The 21,682-nt window shown below is 43.8% G+C and overlaps 1 protein-coding gene across 8 annotated transcripts in view; it reads right to left on the bottom strand.

Annotated features, from left to right (window-relative positions):
* Lmbr1 (limb development membrane protein 1) overlaps positions 1 to 10,298 on the bottom strand; it is a 140,162-nt gene extending 129,864 nt beyond the window's left edge. For 7 of the 8 annotated variants that reach the window (XR_015685617.1, XR_015685618.1, XR_015685615.1 and 4 more), the window contains exon 1: positions 10,069 to 10,298. Coding sequence is in view for 2 of the 8 variants with exons in the window: in XM_087657917.1 (XP_087514043.1) it covers positions 10,069 to 10,134 (66 nt within the window). In the remaining 6 variants the exon portion in view is untranslated. 8 annotated transcript variants of the gene reach the window in all.
* Positions 10,299 to 21,682: the final 11,384 nt, after the last annotated feature.

The raw sequence follows: 21,682 nt of genomic DNA, 5'->3' as shown, positions 1-21,682 counted from the left end.
AATCACTATTCGTTAATATCTCTCAACATCAATGGTCTGAACTCCCCAATAAAAAGACATTTATTAAAAAACTGGATATGCAATGAGGACCCTGCATTCTGCTGCCTACAGGAAACACACCTCACAGACAAAGACAGACACTACCTCAGAGTGAAAGGCTGGAAAACAACTTTCCAAGCAAATGTCTGAAGAAGCAAGCTGGAGTAGCCATTCTAATATCGAATAAAATTGATTTTCAACTAAAAGTCATCAAAAAAGATAAGGAAGGACACTTCATATTCATCAAAGGAAAAGTCCACCAAGATGAACTCTCAATCCTAAATATCTATGCTACAAATACAAGGGCACCTACATACATAAAAGAAACCTTACTAAAGCTCAAAGCATACATTGCACCTCACACAATAATAGGAGATTTCAACACCCCACTCTCATCACTGGACAGATCATGAAAACAGAAATTAAACAGAGACATCAACAGACTAAGAGAAGTCATGAACCAAATGGACTTAACAGATATTTATAGAACATTCTATCCTATAACAAAAGGATATACCTTCTTCTCACCACCTCATGGTACTTTCTCCAAAACTGACCATATAATCGGTTACAAAACAGGCCTCAACAGATAAAGAAAGATAGAAATAATCCCATGTGTCCTATCAAACTACCATGGGCTAAAGATGGTCTTCAATAACAATAAGGGAAGAATGCCCACATATACATGGAAGTTGAACAATGCTCTACTCAATGATAACCTGGTCAAGGAAGAAATAAAGAAAGAAATTAAAGACTTCTTAGAATTTAATGAAAAAGAAGGTATAACATACCCAAACGTATGGGACACAATGAAAGCTGTGCTAAGAGGAAAACTCATAGCTCTGAGTGCCTGCAGAAAGAAACAGGAGAGAGCATATATCAGCAACTTGACAGCACACTTAAAAGCTCTAGAACAAAAAGAAGCAAATATACCCAGGAGGAGTAGAAGGCAGGAAATAATCAAACTCAGAGCTGAAATCACAAAGGAGAAACAAAAAGGACCATAGAAAGAATCAACAGAACCAAAAGTTCGTTCTTTGAGAAAATCAACAAGATAGATTAAACCCTTAGCCAGACGAACCAGAGGACACAGAGAGTGTGTAAAATGAACAAAATCAGAAATGAAAAGAGAGACATAACTACAGAATCAGAGGAAATTCAAAAAAATCATCAGATCTTACTACAAAAGCCTATATTCAACAAAACTTGAAAATCTGCAGGAAATGGACAATTTCCTAGACAGATATCAGGTACTGAAGTTAAATCAGGAACAGATAAACCATTTAAACAACCCCATAATTCCTAAAGAAATAGAAGCAGTCATTAAAGGTCTCCCAACTAAAAAGAGCCCAGGTCCAGACGGGTTTAATGCCGAATTCTATCAGACCTTCATAGAAGACCTCTCACCAATACTATCCAAACTATTCCACAAAATTGAAACAGACGGAGAGTTACCGAATTCCTTCTATGAAGTCATAATTACTCTTATACCTAAACCACACAAAGACTCAACAAAGAAAGAGAGCTTCAGACCAATTTCCCTTATGAATATCGATGCAAAAATACTCAATAAAATTCTGGCAAACTGAATTCAAGAGCACCTCAAAACAATCGTCCACCATGATCAAGTAGGCCTCATCCCAGGCATGCAGGGATGGTTTAATATACGGAAAACCATCAACATAATCCATTATATAAACAACCTGAAAGAACAAAACCACATGATCATTTCATTAGATGCGAGAAAGCATTTGACAAAATTCAACACCCCTTCATGATAAAAGTCCTGGAAAGAATAGGAATTCAAGGCCCACACCTAAACAGAGTAAAAGCCATAAACAGCAAACCAGTAGCTAAAATTCAACTAAATGGAGAGAAACTTGAAGCAATCCCACTAAAATCAGGGACTAGACAAGGCTGCCCACTCTCTCCCTACTTATTCAATATAGTTCTTGAAGTTCTAGCTAGAGCAATCAGACAACAAAAGGAGATCAAAGAGATACAGATTAGAAAAGAAGTCAAAATATCACTATTTGCAGATGATATGATAGTATATTTAAGTGATCCCAAAAGCTCCACCAGAGAACTACTAAACCTGATAAACACCTTCAGCAAAGTGGCTGAGTATAAAATTAACTCAAATAAATCAGTAGCCTTCCTCTACTCAAAAGAGAAACAAGCCAAGAAAGAAATTAGGGAAACGACACCCTTCATAATAGTCCCAAATAATATAAAATACCTTGGTGTGACTTTAACCAAGCAAGTAAAAGATCTCTGGTATTGGCACAGAGACAAACGGGTAGATCAGTGGGATAGAATTGAAGACCCAGAAATGAACCCACACACCTATGGTCACTTGATCATTGACAAAGGAGCTAAAACCATCCAATGGATAAAAGATAGCATTTTCAACAAATGCTGCTGGTTCAACTGGAGGTCAACATGTAGGAGAATGGAAATGGTTCCATTTTGATTGCCTTGCATAAAGCTTAAGTCCAAGTGGATCAAAGACACCCCCCCATATCAAACCAGATACACTGGAACTAATAGAAGAAAAAGTGGGAACTTGTGTCAATCACATGGACATTGGGGAAATTTTCCTGAACAAAACACCAATGACTTATGCTCTAAGATTAAGAATTGACAAATGGGACCTCATAAAATTACAAAGCTTCTGTAAGGCAAAGGACACTGTCATTAGGACAAAATGGCCACCAATAGATTGGAAAAAGATCTTTACCAATCCTACATCTGATACAGGGCTACTATCCAAATTGTACAAAGAACTCAAGAAGTTACACTCCAGAGAGACAAATAACCCTATTAAAAATGGGGTACAGCGCTAAACAAAGAATTCACAGCTGAGGAATACTGAATGGCTGAGAAACACCTAAAGAAATGTTCAACATCTTTAGTTATAAGGGAAATGCAAATCAAAACAGCCCTGAGATTTCACCTCACACCAGTGAGAATGGCTAAGATCAAAAACTCAGGTGACAGCCAATGCTGGCGAGGATGTGGAGAAAGAGGAACACTCCTCCATTGTTGGTGGGATTGCAGACTGGTACAACCATTCTGGAAATCAGTCTGGAGGTTCCTCAGAAAATTGGACATTGAACTACCTGAGGACCTAGCTATACCTCTCTTGGGCATATACCCAAAAGATAGATGCCCCAACATATAAGGAAGACAGGTGCTCCACTATGTTCATAGCAGCCTTATTTATAGTAGCCAGAAGCTGGAAAGAACCCAGATGCCCTTCAACAGAGGAATGGATACAGAAAATGTGGTACATCTACACAATGGAATATTACTCAGCTATCAAAAACAATGACTTTACGAAATTCAAAGGCAAATGGATGGAACTGGAAAATATCATCCTGAGTGAGGTAACCCAATCACAGAAAAACACACATGGTATGCACTCATTGATAAGTGGATATTAGCCCAAATGCTTGAATTACCCTAGATGCACAGAACACATGAAACTCAAGAAGGATGACCAAAATTCGAATGCTTCACTCCTTCTTTAAAAGGGGAACAAGAATACCCTTGGCAGGGAATAGGGAGGCAACGTTTAAAACAGAGGCAGAAGGAATACCCATTCAGAGCCTGCCCCACATGTGGCCCATACATATACAGCCACCCAATTAGACAAGATGGATGAAGCAAAGAAGTGCAGGCCAACAGGAACCGGATGTAGATCGCTCCTGAGAGACACAGCCAGAATACAGCAAATACAGAGGCAAATGCCAGCAGCAAACCACTGAACTGAGAACGGGACCCCCGTTGAAGGAATCAGAGAAAGGACTGGAAGAGCTTGAAGGGGCTCAAGACCCCATATGAACAACAATGCCAAGCAACCAGAGCTTCCAGGGACTAAGCCACTACCTAAAGACTATACATGGACTGACCCTGGACTCTGACCCCATAGGTAGCAATGAATAGCTCGAGACCCCATATGAACAATAATGCCAACCAACCAGAGTCCAGGGACTAAACCACTACCCAAAGACTATACATGGACTGACCCTGGGCTCCAACCTCATAGGTAGCAATGAATAACCTAGTAAGAGCACCAGTGGAAGGGGAAGCCCTTGGTCCTGCCAAGACTGAAGCCCCAGTGAACATGATTGTTGGGGGGGGGGGGCAGTAATGGGGGGATGATGGGGAGGGGAACACCCATATAGGAGGGGAGGGGGAGGGGTTAGGGGGATGTTGGCCCAAAAACCGGGAAGGGGAATAACAATTGAAATGTAAATAAGAAATACTCAAGTTAATAAAGATTTAAAAAAAAAAAAAAGTAGCTATAACAAGAAAAAAAAAAAGCTAAAATATTGTCTTTCAACCGCCCAAACTAGAAGCTGGTAGTAATTGAGTCTCTAAGTAACATCATCAAAAATGAGAAGAGTAAAAATCAGTTCTGAGGCAGGACTGAAAGAGCCTCTTCACATACAAGTCAGTCATCAACACAGGGCTGCAAAAAAAAAAAAAAATATGAGGTACAGAGCTAAACAAAGAATTCTCCGCTGAGGAATATCGAGTGGCTGAGGAGTGCCTAAAGAAATGCTCAGCATCCTTAGTCATCAGGGAAATGCAAATCAAAACAACCCTGAGATTCCACCTCACACCAGTCAGAATGGTTAAGATAAAAAACTCAGATGGCAACAGATGCTGGTGAGGATGTGGAGAAAGAGGAACACTCCTCCATTGTTGGTGGGATTGCTAATTGGTACCTCTCTGGAAATCAGTCTGGAGGTTCCTCAGAAAATTGGACATTGTACTTGGGATCCAGTTATACTACTCCTGGGCATATACCCAAAAGATGCTCCAACATATAACAAAGACACATGCTCCACTATATTCATAGCAGCCTTATTTATAATAGCCAGAAGCTGGAAAGAACCCAGATGCCCTTCAACAGTGGAATAAATACAGAAAATGTGGTACATCTACACAGTGGAGTACTATTCAGCTATCAAAAACAATGACTCCATGAACTCCATAGGCAAATGGATTGATCTAGAAAATATCAAACAGAGTAAAGTAACCCAATCACAGAAAATCACACATGGTATGCACTCACTGATAAGTGGATATTAGCCCAAAAGCTCGAATCACCCAAGGTACAATATACAGACCACATGAAGTTCAAAAATGAGAATGACCAAAGTGTGGATGCTTTACTCCTTCTTAAAAGGGAGAAGAAAAATATAGGAGGGAATATGGAGGTAGAGTTTGGAACAGCAACTGAAGGAACGGCCATTCAGAACCTGCCCTATATGTGCCCCATATATGTATACAGTCACCAAGACTAGATAAGATTGATGAAGCTAAGAAGGGCATGTTGACAGGAACTGGGTATAACTATCTCTTGAGAGGCTCTGCCAGAGCATGTCAAATACTGAAGTGACTGCTAGCAGCAAACCACTGAACTGAGAACAGGTCTCCCGTTGGAGGAATCAGAAAAAGGACTGAAAGAGCTGAAGGGGCTTGCAACCCCATAAGAACAACAATGTCAACCAACCAGAGCTTCCAGGGACTAAAACTTCCAGAGCTTTCCACTACCTAAAGACTGTACATGGACTGACCCATGGCCCTAGCTGCATATGTAGCAGAGGATGACCTTGTTGGGCACCAATGGAAAGAGAAGCCCTTGGTCCTGCTAAGGTTGGACCTTCAGTGTAGGGAATGTAGGTGGGAGGGGGGCAGGAAGCCGGGGTAGATGGGGAGGGGAATATCCTTATAGAAGATGGGGAGGGGGAGGGGGATGGCATAGGGGGGCTTATGTCCGGGAAACCGGGAAAGGGAATAACATTTGAAATGTAAATTAAAAAATCCAGTAAAAAAAAAAAAAAAAAAAAAAAAAAAAAAAAAGTATGTGCCACCAATCTGAACTGGTCACCTACTGTAACCAGGCAAGACTTCCAATGGAGGGATGGGGGCAGCAATTCAGCCACATAATTTGTCCTTCCTACAAGATATTCAGGGATAAAGATGGAGCAGACATTGAGGAAATGGCCAACCTATGACTGGCCCAACTTGAGATCCCACCATCAATGTTATATTAACATACAAAGTAATATTCCACTATATGAAGAAACATGAACCTAGCAAAACTGTCATCTGAGAGGTTTTATCCAGCAGCAGACGGAAATAGACACAGAGACCCACAGGCAAACATTAGGCAGAGCTCAGGGCATCTTGTGGAAGAGTGGATGATAGAATTGAGGGAGCCAGAGGAGTCAAGGACAACACAAGAAAGTCTACAGAATCAGCTAACCTGGGCCCATAGGGGCTCACAGAGACTGAAGCACCAACCAAAGAGGATGCAAGGGACACACCTACACCCTCTACACACATGCAACAGATACGAAGCTTAGTCTTCACGTGGGACCCTTAAAAACCAGAGCAGGGGCTCTCTTTGACTACACTGTCTACCTTTAGACCCCTTCCCCCTAACTGGGCTGCCTTGTCTAGGCTCAACAGAAGATGTGCCTAGTCCTACTGCAACTTGATTTGCAAAGGCAAGTTAATATGAATGGGAGGCCTCCCTTTCTCTGAGATAGGGGGAGGGGTAGTGAGAGGAAGGGACTGTGAGGAAAAGAGGGAGGAGAAGCTTCGATTGATCAGAATGTAAAGTAAATTAATTATTTTAAAAAGCATGAGCTGGGGTTGGGGATTTAGCTCAGTGGTAGAGCGCTTGCCTAGGAAGTGCAAGGCCCTGGGTTCGGTCCCCAGCTCCGGGGGGGGGGGGGGGGGGGGGGGAGCATGAGCTACCAGCCTAGAAATAAGTGAAATTTGAATATAAAACACACATTGTTTACATTAGCATGCCAAAAAAATTAACAGAATATGTAGAAATCTAACAAAATATATTTAAAATATGCATACGAAAACGAAAAAACTCTGATGAAAAACACCTAAAAATAACTTTAATAAATGGGAGATGGCCCATGTTCATGAACAAGATGTAAGTTCTTCCTATTTCATCTACAAACTGAATGCAATCCCAATCAAAACCTAAGCAAGTTACTTTGTAGACATAAACAAACTGATTCTAAAGTTTATGCAGAGAATCAAAATCCAGAATAATCAGCACAATCTGAAGAGAAAGAATAGAATCAAAGGACTTTTGTAAAGTAAAAGTAAAGCTTAAGTAATCAATGAAGTACTGACCAATGGAATAGAATAGGAATGCTAGAAACACAATCATATAATATAGCTAACTGATCTTTCACAAAGCACCAGCGCAATACAATGAGGAAAATAATGTATGTCGTTGAAGCAACTAGACATCCACCCTAAATATGCTAAAAACAAGAACAAAACAGGCACTCCAGTCCATTGCCAGGAATTGTGAAATATCTACCTCTGCTTACTGGTACAGCTCCCAGTACTTAAAGGGCACACTTATGCTGCTCTACAGCCATGTTTCAGATTCCCGAGTGTGCCAGAGCAGATCTACCCTGAGAGAACTTTCAGAAACTAACATGTCTACCACCAGATATACCAGGCACAGAGGAATGAGTAGACCCGCCACGTCTCTGGACTGATATTGTAGCTCAATGGTAGAGGACCCGGATTCAGTTTCCAGTAGCCACAGGACAATCCACAACTACTTTCAACTCCAGTTCCAAAGATCTGATGCCCTCTTCTGGACTCCATGGGTATCATGCACATACATGATATACAGATATAAGTACAAACATTCACACATATAAAACAATTTTAAAATAAAACAAAACTTAACCTTAGACGCCAGAGCAGCAGTTATTCTTGGAGAGGATAAAAGTTACAACTATTAAGGAAAGGTGGGCCTCAAATTCTATTTCTGTATCTGAAACCACGATTAGTCAAGTATGTTTTATAGGAAATGCATCTAGGGAATACTTAAAATTATAGATTCCTTCCTAGTGGCCTAATTTGTGGGAGGAACCAACCAGTTTCTGATTGGCTATAAGGTCCACTCCACAAAATGAACCTCATACCTAGCACTGTTATTGGAGATAAGAATCAGTGGGTAAAGAGGCCACAGATCTTACGACAGAACCTACTACTATTACACTGCTAACTGGAAACCATAAATACTAATTCCTAATGACTTACTGTTAAACCCAGACTAGTGCATCTTTCAATCTTCACCAGAGATGCTTTCTGTGTAGATGACAGTTCAGAGACCCACAACTGCTCAAGGTGGATGTTCAGCCCTAAGTAGGAATTCTGTATCATTCCCCTCTTCCTAGGACTTAAAATAATTGTAGAAAAGGGGGCAGAAAGATTGTAAGAGCCAGAAGCAGTGGATGTCCATACGACACCAGTGTTTTCCAGCTATGATGGGGCAGTTGTATAAATGAACAACACACATGGTGGCTGGAACAATACACACAGAACCTGGGCAAGTTCAACCCAGACAAAAATCTCAGTAAGGAGAAAGGAAGTAGACATGAAGTCCCACCCCCGTCTGAGGAATTATTGACAACTGATACCTGCCAAAAGAGAGTCAGTTTTCTTCTTAAGAGTATGCTACTGATAGATCAACCATAGCCTCCAAGGAATGCCCATACACCGAAGAGTGGAAGTACAGCACATATCTGATTCAAATAGGTTTTTTTTTTAATGTCATGAAGTTTAGTATATGGGGAGAGGTCTGGGAGGAGTTGGGGAGGAATGAATGTGCTCAAAATACATTGTATGAAATACTCAAAGAATAAAAATAAAAGTTAACCAACTGCACTGTCCTGAACTCTATCAATTCAGATTTTTGCATCTCCTTCTACTCCAATATGACTCGGCAAGCCAGTTCTCAATTTTCAAAATCAGTAACTGCACAAATTGGACTACTGTGAACCAGAATGTGTTTACCTCAAACCAAGGGTGTGACTGAACGGGAAAAGGGAGCTAGATGAGAAATGAATGCAAATATGTAACTTGGACATATTTTGCAGTTATGGGGACACAAACTAATCCATTTATAATAGTATAGGGTATCTGAAAGGCACTCATCAAAGGAGACTTTAGGGAGCCAAGCTGGCTTCCTGGACTATTAGAAGCAGCAAGATGAAGCAGGTCCATCCTTTCCAGAGCAACTGTTTCACAGCATCGTGGGCTCCTGCTCTTGCCCCTCCTAAGAAAGACCTGTCTTCACTCCTCTGGAAGTTTTTAACTCTGTCCTGCCTAGGTGAGAGGCCAGAACCACTGCAGGGCTGGAAGCTTGGGAAGCCAGGCACTGCCTGCACTGCTACACCTGAGCCACAGCCAGCTCAGCCCAGGTACCATGCCAGGGTAAAGGAAAAGAGGCAGTCACCCATCACCCTACACCCTTCCTTAATGAGCAGATGTGGAATAAACTCGGATGAAGATGGTGAAGCAGGTGATAAAGGTACAAATGAGTTGAATGGACAAGTAGGAAGAGTACAGAAGAAATGGGCAAATGTTAAGTGTAGATGACTGGGGAGGGGGGCAGGAAGGGGATGTCGGATAATGGGAAGGGCTGCAAGTGATCGGAGGAGAGCTGAACGCAGGTGACAGGAGGTAGGCACAGGTGACTGGAAGCTGACAGAGATGATAGGAGGGAGCTCAGGGAAAAGAGAAGGGCATAGGACTCAGCGGAAGTGGTGGGTTGCAGGGGGCCGGGGAGGAGGGGCCGCACAGGTATGGGGGAAGGGGAATAAAGGTGACGGGAGAGGGACAGGAAGTGAGGGTGAAGGGAAGAAATATAGGTAAAGACAGGACAGAAAGGAGGGGAGAGAGCGCTGGTAGCGCGAGGGAGACCTATGAGAAGGCAGTAGGGCGACAGGCAAGGAGGTGAAATAGGTGAGGAGATGGGGAGCAGGTGACCAGGTCGCAAGTGACAGAGGACGTAAGTGACGCGTGGCGTCGGAGTGGGTCTGCAGCAGACCCCGTGGGGCGCTGAAAGGCCGGCGTGAAAGAGGGGCTCCGGGAAGAAGCTATGGGACCGTGCTGGTGTGCGCTGCGCTCCTGGGTCCAGCGCGTGGCGCAACACCAGGAAACCGACCGGCCACGCACCGTGGACTCTCGCACTTGGCTGTGGAAGTGCTGCTCCCGCGCCGACACCTCGTCCTGCCCTTCCATCCTCCTTCATGCCCGCCGCAGGGCCGCCCGCGTCCGCGCGCTCCGCCGCACCATTGCCCGCGGCGCCGGGGCTACACAGTCTCTCGTGGCCGGACCGGAACACTACCTAGACCGCAGCAGGCTCAGAAAACGCCGCCTCAGCTCAGAGAGAAGCAGTTCAGAATAAGGGAGGCGGGGAATGGCCACGGCCTGGGCGGGGCTTGAGGTCGGGGCGGGACTTGTGCGTCAATCTGAGAGCGCCGTACGTCAGAGGCGCGCGCCTCTGCGCCTGGGGCGCTGGGCGGACAGTAGCTTGGCGTCACGGGGAGTGGCTGGAGGAATGGGGGTGGAGTTTTTAGGGTCCTGGACTGAAATGGAACTCTGACACGTGCTGGGGTTGGATGAAAATCTCCGTTCTGGGCCTGAAGTGTTGGGGTCTAGCCTTGTTGGCCATTACCCGGGGCTGGGAGTAAGGGCAGGCCGGAGGCTCCAGGCAGAGGGTGAAGGCTAGAGGCGGAAGCCCGGGTGCGGACGGGATTTGGAGAAGTGAGGAGATCCAGGCACAGGTGCATCCGGCCCTCCCTTGCTGGCAGAAGCTTGGACCACCCGCAGGCTCCTTTGCCTTGGTTCACCCTTGCTCTCCGGATCTGGGCTTATAAAGCCCCAGAGGATTTTTACCTACCAGGAGATCTGGAGTGAGACAACGAGACTCAGATCTATGTAAAAAGCAAGAGGTTTATTTTTCCGGCGCGCCAGGATCAACCTTCAGCAATCTCTCAAGCAAGAGACCAGAGGCTATCCTCTAATTTACAAGCACCTTTTACACATTTTTTAAGAGGGCAGGTTACAGTAACAGCAATCATCCTGGGAGGGTACCTTCGTTCCCCAGAGGGTCCGGGTGGGCTTCGGCCAGTACATTTTATGGTTTTTCTGAGAAGTATTTTATCAGAGTTGTTTCTAGGAAATCATCCTGGGTCCAGGGATATGAAACTTTCCCTGGGCTCTAACGCCCTTTCCTGGAACCATCTCAATGTTGCTTAATCTTATCATTCCCTTTTTCTTTCTCCAATCACGGAGCTCTTCTTCCTTGGTAATAAGGCTTTGCTAGCTCATATTCTTCCTCTCCTGATCTTAAGGGACTCATATTGTTGCCATAAAACCATCAGCTGCACAGTACTTATTTTATCTCCCCCCTCCCCGCCCCCGCGCGCGCCCCCTCCGAGTTTGGCTAGCCCTTCCTCTAACCTTGGTCATGGAATCCTTAACTACGCCGGAATGGTCTATGTAAAAGCAACATTCTTCATTGAGGGCAGCACACAGTCTGAGGAACAGTACATCTAACCCTCTTCTATCCTGTAGGACCACTTCGGACAGAGAAGTCAGAGATTCCTGTAGGTGGGAGATCGATCCTCTCAATGTCCAAATCTATGGCAGCCCTGAGGTTCTGTATTGGTGACCTTGTAGCATCAAGGAAGAGGTACCAGTAGCCACACCAGTTGCTCCCAGGCCAAGAGTAATGACACTTGGTAGTGTCTGGCCAGCTACCTGGATTTAGTCAAGTCTACACATAAAATCAGCCATCTGAAGAATGGATGTCTCTTGTCACTCCTCCAATCCATCAGGATGGGGGCAACTGGCTTCTTATGATGCTAGCCCCTTAGCCACTGCTTGTGGACGTTATCTATACATTACCACTTAAGATACCTGGCACATGTCTTTAATCCCAGAACTCGAGAAGCAGAAGCAGGCAGACCTCTGTGAGTTTGAGACAAGCCTGGTCTACAAAGAGAGTTGTAGGATTTTCAAAACTCTCCTCCTTCATTGAAGCAAGGAGAACACAAAGAGAACTTGTCAGTATTCAAAGGTTCACAGCAGTCTAGAGAACATGTATCCAAGAGCATCTTTGCCAGAGATGGAAACCCCATGTATGTCTAATCCACTAATCCACCTAATCCAGGGTAGTGATGAATTCCAAAATACCATACCTAACACACAAACAACAAATAACAAAAGGTGAGTCAGGCTTCCCCCAAATCAAACGCTTGCTCACTGAAGATAGGAAAAGAGAGTTAGCAGAGATACAGGCACAGATGTATTGCTCTAGAAACAGCTATAGGTTCTCACAAGTGTACGAGTTCATCCAGACTGGTACACATGCTTCTCTGCCTGTCTGCTAGCAACAATAAGCAGACTCAGCACCCAGGTCTTTGTTTCTAACACTGATAACAGGCACCAGAAGCACGTGTCATAGAAATGATAGCAATGAGGTCTAGCCACATAGTCAAGCAACACACTTCAGGACTCAGCCTGAGCCAGTTGACTCAAGTCAAAAGGAGTCAGCATTGATGGGAAGTAACCAAGTGACCACTTGAGCAAAGGAGACAACAGGAGACTTATTGACTTTCCTGAGGTACTGTCTTAGTTAGGGTTTCTATTGCTGTAAAGAGACACAATGACCACAGCAACTCTTAGTAAGGAAAACTTTCAACTGGGCTGGTTTACAGGTTCAGAGGTTTAGTCCATTATTCGCAATGCAGGAAGCATGGCATCATGCAGTCAGACATATGCTGGATAAGGAGCCCAGAATTTGACATCTGGACCAGTGAGCACTAGGAAAAGAGGCTTGGCTTTTGAGGCCTGAAATCTCAAAGCCCACCCCAGTGACACATTTCCTCCAATAAGTCCACACCCACTCCAACAAGGCCACACCTCCTAATAATGCCAATCCCTGCAGTCCTATGAGGGTCATTTTCATGGCCAACACATGTAGGCTCAAGTCCATTAGTCATGTTTTGTTTGGTTGGATTTTGTTTTGTTTTGTCTTGTTTGGCACCAATGCCAAAAATATGGGGCTAGAAGGTCACTCAACTGAGGGACCAGTGTGGAGCAAAAGCGAGGTCAAGATGTGTCCAAACCCCAAAAATCTCCTCCTGAGACCGGCAGGAGTAGGAATGTTCCTCCTTGCTCTGGACCTGCATGTCCCAGTGTATGTAGTCTGTATAACCGCACCTCTGCCACTCTTTGGTGGCCAAATTACAGATTTAACTTCCTCTCTCCCTGTAAGTACATGTCCAGCAAGTACCTGGAATTCCTCTTCATACAAATGAAGCATTTCCAGAACCTCAGCCAGGCCAATAACGTACACTCACCCTTAAAACCCCTACTCAACCCCCAAGGTTTACATATCCTTATTCACTCCCAATAAAGAAGAGCTGTTTCACTGAAAACCATCCTGGAAAAGGCTGTTTCTCCCCACACTTGCCTTCAATCGAGGTCCTGTGGATAAACACACACACACACACACACACACACACACACACACACACACACACACCGCCCCAAGTTAAGTTTCATTCCTTACAGTCTGGCCTAGTGCACATCAGTGCCTGAATACCCTGAGGGCAGAAGCAGGTGGCAGCTGGCCTTGTACTTGGTGGGTTAATGGGCAGTCGATGTCATCCAGAAATTGTAGGGATACAGCTATCTTCATGTCTTTGATTAATTCCCTGGCCATGTGATAGGTCTGTCTATACTTGAGCTGCTGAGAAAACCCAAGGGAACAGACCAAGTCCCTTATGTTATCATATTGGATAAAATGTTTCTCAGATGACCACCATTTCTGCATGCAGAGCTGGATAGAGTCTAAGTAAAAGGCTGAGGCAGGAAAGGAGACAGACACTGTATACATGAAATCATCTTCTACAAAATATCAGAACAGGACTCGGCAGCATTTCAAGGTCATTGAAAAGAGAAGTCTGAGAAACTATCCCAGGGCAGAGGTGGCTGAGACTAACAGTGTATCTAATTTGGTTATTAACTGTGACACATATACTATGGTTGAATGTTAACAGCCAGAGAACCTGGTGTGAGGAAAGTGGAAACTCTGTTCTGTATTTGCAATGTTTATATAAATCAGAAACCTCTAAAAGTTACAAGTTTATTTTTTTAAGAGGAATGAGAGAGCTGCACCTACCGGTCTGGGATGTCTGGGAAGATGAGGAAGAGTAGAGGAGTGCCACTACAAAGCACACAACTTGTTCTGCATACACAACTGGTTTTACATGCAGTCACACAACTCCCACCTTCTCTGACATTGGTCACCACTGCTTCTTTCTGGATCCATGATGGACTGAGGTAAGAATGTCTGCTTAGCAGAGTCTGGGCCCTCTACTCAGGCAACATCTGAGTAAGGTTCGGTGAACTAAGATTTTGATCATTGGACAGATGAGTTAAGGTCCTCGTCTCAGCAGCATGGAGGCTGAACACCAGCTTCACTTGTGGGTGCCTGACCTTGGTCAACTACTTATCTGTTCATTGCCTCTTGTTTGCTCATCAATAAAATGGAGGGAGACAAAGAGATAGTCACCAGATATGGTTGTCCTAACTAGCTGACATAAGCCATCAGGTGTAAGGACTTCTGTAGAACTCAGATCTTGGTCATCTTCTGAAACACTGGGTTCTAAGGAGAGAGCATACTGACATTTGTAACATTGTATATATGCATAGTGTCAGTATCATAATGTTCATAGTTTTCTAAGAACAAAAGAGTGCTGAAGATGTTGCGTGATGGTATATGTCTATAGCCTGTAACTCTGGAGTCTAACAAATATAGCATTGAAAATTCCAAGCTTGAGTGGGTTATATATCAAGACTGCCTCAAAAAATACAAGCAATGATGCTTAGACAGGAAGAAAGGAGCTTTAATTTGGAGTGGTGATTTGTGACTGAAGTTAATAAGAAATGGTCAGAGGAAATGCATGGACCCCAAACTTGAGTTGGCTTAGAAAATCATGGAGCAGTTTTGTGCACACATTATAATTGTGTCCTCTATAACTTCCACATATACCTTTGACATCCATCTCTGATTTTTAACAAGGGTTTTATGTTAAGGCTAATAGTGTGGTTCTCATTAAAGTATAATGAATGATAAAAACCACAGATGGTGGTGTGTATGTAATCCTTTTGAATCCTTTTGTTCCATGGAGGATGATCTGGATGAAATAGCAAGTTCAAGACCAGCTAGACACAGCAAGAACTTGTCTCAGAAAAAAAGAAAGAGCGATATATGGTCGAGAGTCTGCTAGCAGAAGAGACAAAGAGGCATGGCCAGGATACATGCAATCCATTTGGTGCCATCAGCCATGTGTGTGTTGGCTTGGTTTAATGTCTGCCGTTATGGCAGGACCAGACCCTGCAGTACCCATCGCAAAGTCTCTAGAAGAGCAAAAGCACACTGAGCCTCAGGTGAGAAACTTGTTCATATACCATATGATCCTGCTCTCAGCTCTGCACAGCACAAACATGAAAATGCCTGATCCAGTGAGATTCAACCCGACCGTGGAGAGGGCTTAGTGGGTTCCTGGAGCTCACAGTGAATGGCAGGAAGTTGGCTAAGAAGATGAGGAAAAACCTGGGCAACTTGGTGCATGATCTAGGAGAAAAACAGGATGCTCTAATGCCAGAGATAGTGAATCAGGCATAGGACAGGATGTTTTTTTCCTGTGGTCCTTCAGACCCAGGGTGGGTTAGTTAAAAGCACTGGTTAACCCACCTCTGTCTGGGACCCATCTAGAAAGTTCTCAGATATGCCTTGGGAATGAGCACTTCAAAGTCAAATTCTGAAACTCCCTGGCTGGAAAACACTTCAACTGGACAGTTGTCTCATAAATGCTCCAGGAAGGAGACCACAGCAGTGAGATTGTCAGGGAGGTCTCCTTCACAGTAGCTTCTGAAGTATACTTCCTGAAAAGAAAGATGGGAGCAACAAGGAGGATGTGCCTTTCTCCCCTCTTCCTCAGATCTGTCACTTTTGAGCAAAACCTGAGGGTAAATAAAGTTCTTCTAGAATTCCCGGCACTTACATAAGCATTTTGTAGCTTACCATAGTGATTGCAAGCTACTTAATGATACACTTCAGCTATTGTCATACAGGTGAAGGCAGGTACAAGATAGAACGAGGCCTGTCATTGGATGAGAAGGAAGGATGGGCGGGAGAAAAGTTTTAGAGAGGAGGAGACTGGAGTGAGGGAGGAGAAGCAGCAGAGAGAACATGGAGGCTGATGTTAAGATTCCTCTCTGCACATTTACAGGTTGTTATGAATATCCTTAAGGGATGGATGTGTTCAGGGCTTTGTGTGTCTAGGTGGGCAATTATGTATTATCAATTGTTTGTAAGTTAGTTGTGTGGATGTATTGTACATTGAGCATTTAACACATAAATCTAGTTGTTGGGTTACAGTTTGCTGAGTAATGATTTCACTGGGTGTTGGAAGTGTGAACAGAGTTTGTGACAGGAAGCCATGCTAGTCTATAGAATGCTCGGGGCTAGCATGGTGTGGGGCCATGTCAGCATGGCCTGCAGAACGCTATCTGAGTCTCAGGCATGGTAATAACCACCAAGGGGATGGTGTGTGAAAACAGTAACAAAGAAACAGCTAGAGCACTAGAGCAGATCCTCAGGAGTGGGAACTCGCAGGAACCAGGACGAGTGTCATCATTTATAGTTTTACAGCAACAAGCTATTTTCCCATCTATAGTGCCCAGATGATGTCCTCCTCTTCTTCCTCTTCTTCCTCTTCTTCCTCTCCCTCCTCCACCTCCTCCTCTTTCTCTTCCTCCTCTTCCTTCTTCTTCATATTTGATCTATAGTCCACTGGTTAGTGTGGCTGCATTTACTTAACCAGACTCAGATTATTCTCAGTTCCTATCAGCTTCAATTCCACTAAACAATGCCTAAGCATACTCCTCTCCGATCTTTAGTCTCTCCCAGTGGAATAATCAAAGGGCCAAACCAGGCAGGGCAGGAAGTAGAATATGATTTTTTTCAGTCTCAGTGACCCCTGGCCAGGTGAGAGCAAAGCAGTATCTATAGGAACCTCAAAGAATTCTCCCAGAACTGCACATGTGTCATTCCTCTGAGGTAGCCAGCCCAGAGCTTAGCCCAGGAGCATCTATTAGGCAAGAAGTCAGAGACAGACCAAGGAGGGCCAGAATCAGCTAGAGTTGGCTTTTAATCTAAGGGAGTGGAGGAGCTTCATGCCTCCAGGACACAGGATGAACCCAGGTGTCTGAGGTCTGGAGCTGGTCTTCCCAGAGGTTCCAGGCCTGAGCTTCAGCCCATTGGTGAGCTGAGGGAGGGAGAGAAGGGAGTGGGGTTAAATTGCTAAAACTTTCCTTGTTCCAGCTTGGGGTTTCCTGATTGTTCCCAATTGCTTACTTTCCAGGTCATCAATTTGATGTCATTTCTCTCTCTCTCTCTCTCTCTCTCTCTCTCTCTCTCTCTCTCTCTCTCTCTCTCTCTCTCTCTCTCTCTCTCTCTCTCTCTCTCTCTCTGCCCTGTCCCTGAGTCCTGATGACACATGATTAGAATTGAGCTGCAAAATGGCATAGCTGTAACATCTGAGCCTTCTTGGCCAAAGAGGGGGATGTCTTTAAATGAGCAAATATTTTTTTTGTCAGTTCTTGGCTCTGAAGTTACAAGCCAAACCATAGGACAAAAACATGAGAAGAAATATCTGGGAACTAAATACCACAGGCTCAGGACACAAAGCATAGCAGCCTCACTCCTCCCACAGTCCTGGCTCATTGTTGAGAACCAGTCCCAGCTGCTGGCTGCACCTCAGCACTAAGCAGGCCTCTTGGCAGAGCCTGGCAAAGGGGCTGCAAAGTCTCGCTGAGGCGGCATACAAACCTCGATGGGAAGATCTGTGTCTGCTTCGTGTCCACATTCTATGACACTCTCAGCCCTCCATCCCTGTACCCACCTGTAAACTGACTCTCCGAGGAGTGTGCTATAACCGCTGTACTCAGTCGGTCCCTTGGCTGTGTGCATCACGCTGACTGACTTTAAGAGGAAGATGTCAGATGCTGCTGAACTATCCCTGTGTGCTTCACAGAGCACATCTCTTGCAAATGGACTACAAATCACTAGAGTGTACAAACACCACCGAGAGCAGATATAAGGGACTATTTTCCATCTGTGGGTGGGAACATGTAAGGTGGGAACGGGTAAGGTTTTGTGACTACAAAAAATAGAGAAAAATCATTTATCCTGGACAGATATGGGTCATTTTACAGGAGTTTGTTTTCTTGGACACTGTTTAAGACATCAAGACGAACAGAAAACCAAACAGAACAGGACGCGAACCTTGTGTTTCTTTTTTTTTTTTTTTATTAACTTGAGTATTTCTTATATACATTTCGAGTGTTATTCCCTTTCCCGGTTTCCGGGCAAACATCCCCCTCCCCCCTCCCCTTCCTTATGGGTGTTCCCCTCCCAACCCTCCCCCCATTGCCGCCCTCCCCCCAACAGTCTAGTTCACTGGGGGTTCAGTCTTAGCAGGACCCAGGGCTTCCCCTTCCACTGGTGCTCTTACTAGGATATTCATTGCTACCTATGGGGTCAGAGTCCAGGGTCAGTCCATGTATAGTCTTTAGGTAGTGGCTTAGTCCCTGGAAGCTCTGGTTGCTTGGCATTGTTGTACATATGGGGTCTCGAGCCCCTTCAAGCTCTTCCAGTTCTTTCTCTGATTCCTTCAACGGGGGTCCTATTCTCACTTCAGTGGTTTGCTGCTGGCATTCGCCTCTGTATTTGCTGTATTCTGGCTGTGTCTCTCAGGAGCGATCTACATCCGGCTCCTGTCGGTCTGCACTTCTTTGCTTCATCCATCTTGTCTAATTGGGTGGCTGTATATGTATGGGCCACATGTGGGGCAGGCTCTGAATGGGTGTTCCTTCAGTCTCTGTTTTAATCTTTGCCTCTCTCTTCCCTGCCAAGGGTATTCTTGTTCCCCTTTTAAAGAAGGAGTGAAGCATTCACATTTTGATCATCCGTCTTGAGTTTCATTTGTTCTAGGCATCTAGGGTAATTCAAGCATTTGGGCTAATAGCCACTTATCAATGAGTGCATACCATGTATGTCTTTCTGTGATTGGGTTAGCTCACTCAGGATGATGTTTTCCAGTTCCAATCATTTGCCTACGAATTTCATAAAGTCGTTGTTTTTGATAGCTGAGTAATATTCCATTGTGTAGATGTACCACATTTTCTGTATCCATTCCTCTGTTGAAGGGCATCTGGGTTCTTTCCAGCTTCTGGCTATTATAAATAAGGCTGCAATGAACATAGTGGAGCACGTGTCTTTTTTATATGTTGGGGCATCTTTTGGGTATATGCCCAAGAGAGGTATAGCTGGATCCTCAGACAGTTCAATGTCCAATTTTCTGAGGATCCTCCAGACTGATTTCCAGAATGGTTGTACCAGTTTGCAATCCCACCAACAATGGAGGAGTGTTCCTCTTTCTCCACATCCTCGCCAGCATCTGTTGTCCCCTGAGTTTTTGATCATAGCCATTCTCACTGGTGTGGGGTGAAATCTCAGGGTTGTTTTGATTTGCATTTCCCTTATGACTAAAGATGTTGAACATTTCTTTAGGTGTTTCTCAGCCATTCGGCATTCCTCAGCTGTGAATTCTTTGTTTAGCTCTGAACCCCATTTTTTAATAGGGTTATTTGTTTCCCTGCGGTCTAACTTCTTGAGTTCTTTGTATATTTTGGATATAAAGCCTCTATCTGTTGTAGGATTGGTAAAGATCTTTTCCCAATCTGTTGGTTGCCCTAACCACAGTGTCTTTGCCTTACAGAAGCTTTGCAGTTTTATGAGATCCCATTTGTCGATTCTTGATCTTAGAGCATAAGCCATTGGGGTTTTGTTCAGGAAATTTTTTCCAGTGCCCATGTGTTCCAGATGCTTCCCTAGTTTTCCTTCTATTAGTTTGAGTGTGTCTGGTTTGATGTGGAGGTCCTTGATCCACTTGGACTTAAGCTTTGTACAGGGTGATAAGGATGGATCGATCTGCATTCTTCTACATGTTGCCCTCCAGTTGAACCAGCACCATTTGCTGAAAATGCTATCTTTTTTCCATTGGATGGTTTTGGCTCCTTTGTCAAAAATCAAGTGACCATAGGTGTGTGGGTTCATTTCTGGGTCTTCAATTCTATTCCATTGGTCTATCTGTCTGTCTCTGTACCAATACCATGCAGTTTTTATCACTATTGCTCTGTAATACTGCTTGAGTTCAGGGATAGTGATTCCCCCTGAAGTCCTTTTATTGTTGAGGATAGCTTTAGCTATCCTGGGTTTTTTGTTATTCCAGATGAATTTGCAAATTGTTCTGTCTAACTCTTTGAAGAATTGGATTGGTATTTTGATGGGGATTGCATTGAACCTGTAGATTGCTTTTGGTAAAATGGCCATTTTTACTATATTAATCCTGCCAATCCATGAGCATGGGAGATCTTTCCATCTTCTGAGGTCTTCTTCAATTTCTTTCCTCAGTGTCTTGAAGTTCTTATTGTACAGATCTTTTACTTGCTTGGTTAAAGTCACACCGAGGTACTTTATATTATTTGGGTCTATTATGAAGGGTGTCGTTTCCCTAATTTCTTTCTCGGCTTGTTTCTCTTTTGTATAGAGGAAAGCAACTGATTTATTTGAGTTAATTTTATACCCAGCCACTTTGCTGAAGTTGTTTATCAGCTTTAGTAGTTCTCTGGTGGAACTTTTGGGATCACTTAAATATACTATCATGTCATCTGCAAATAGTGATATTTTGACCTCTTCTTTTCCGATCTGTATCCCCTTGATCTCCTTTTGTTGTCTGATTGCTCTGGCTAGAACTTCAAGAACTATATTGAATAAGTAGGGAGAGAGTGGGCAGCCTTGTCTAGTCCCTGATTTTAGTGGGATTGCTTCAAGTTTCTCTCCATTTAGTTTAATGTTAGCAACTGGTTTGCTGTATATGGCTTTTACTATGTTTAGGTATGGGCCTTGAATTCCTATTCTTTCCAGGACTTTTATCATGAAGGGGTGTTGAATTTTGTCAAATGCTTTCTCAGCATCTACTGAAATGATCATGTGGTTCTGTTCTTTCAGTTTGTTTATATAATGGATCACGTTGATGGTTTTCCGTATATTAAACCATCCCTGCATGCCTGGGATGAAGCCTACTTGATCATGGTGGATGATTGTTTTGATGTGCTCTTGAATTCGGTTTGCCAGAATTTTATTGAGTATTTTTGCGTCGATATTCATAAGGGAAATTGGTCTGAAGTTCTCTTTCTTTGTTGTGTCTTTGTGTGGTTTAGGTATAAGAGTAATTGTGGCTTCGTAGAAGGAATTCGGTAGGGCTCCATCTGTTTCAATTTTGTGGAATAGTTTGGATAATATTGGTATGAGGTCTTCTATGAAGGTTTGATAGAATTCTGCACTAAACCCGTCTGGACCTGGGCTCTTTTTGGTTGGGAGACCTTTAATGACTGCTTCTATTTCCTTAGGAGTTATGGGGTTATTTAACTGGTTTATCTGTTGCTGATTTAACTTCGGTACCTGGTATCTGTCTAGGAAATTGTCCATTTCCTGAAGATTTTCAAGTTTTGTTGAATATAGGTTTTTATAGTAAGATCTGATGATTTTTTGAATTTCCTCTGAATCTGTAGTTATGTCTCCCTTTTCATTTCTGATTTTGTTAATTTGGACGCACTCTCTGTGTCCTCTCGTTAGTCTGGCTAA

Source organism: Rattus norvegicus, chromosome 4 (genome assembly GCF_021556685.1).
Source record: "Rattus norvegicus strain SHRSP/BbbUtx chromosome 4, alternate assembly SHRSP_T2T, whole genome shotgun sequence".
In the NCBI taxonomy this organism is placed as follows: Eukaryota; Metazoa; Chordata; class Mammalia; order Rodentia; family Muridae; genus Rattus; species Rattus norvegicus.
Note: the sequence above shows the minus strand (reverse complement) of the source record. Positions and strands in the feature narration are given on the sequence as shown.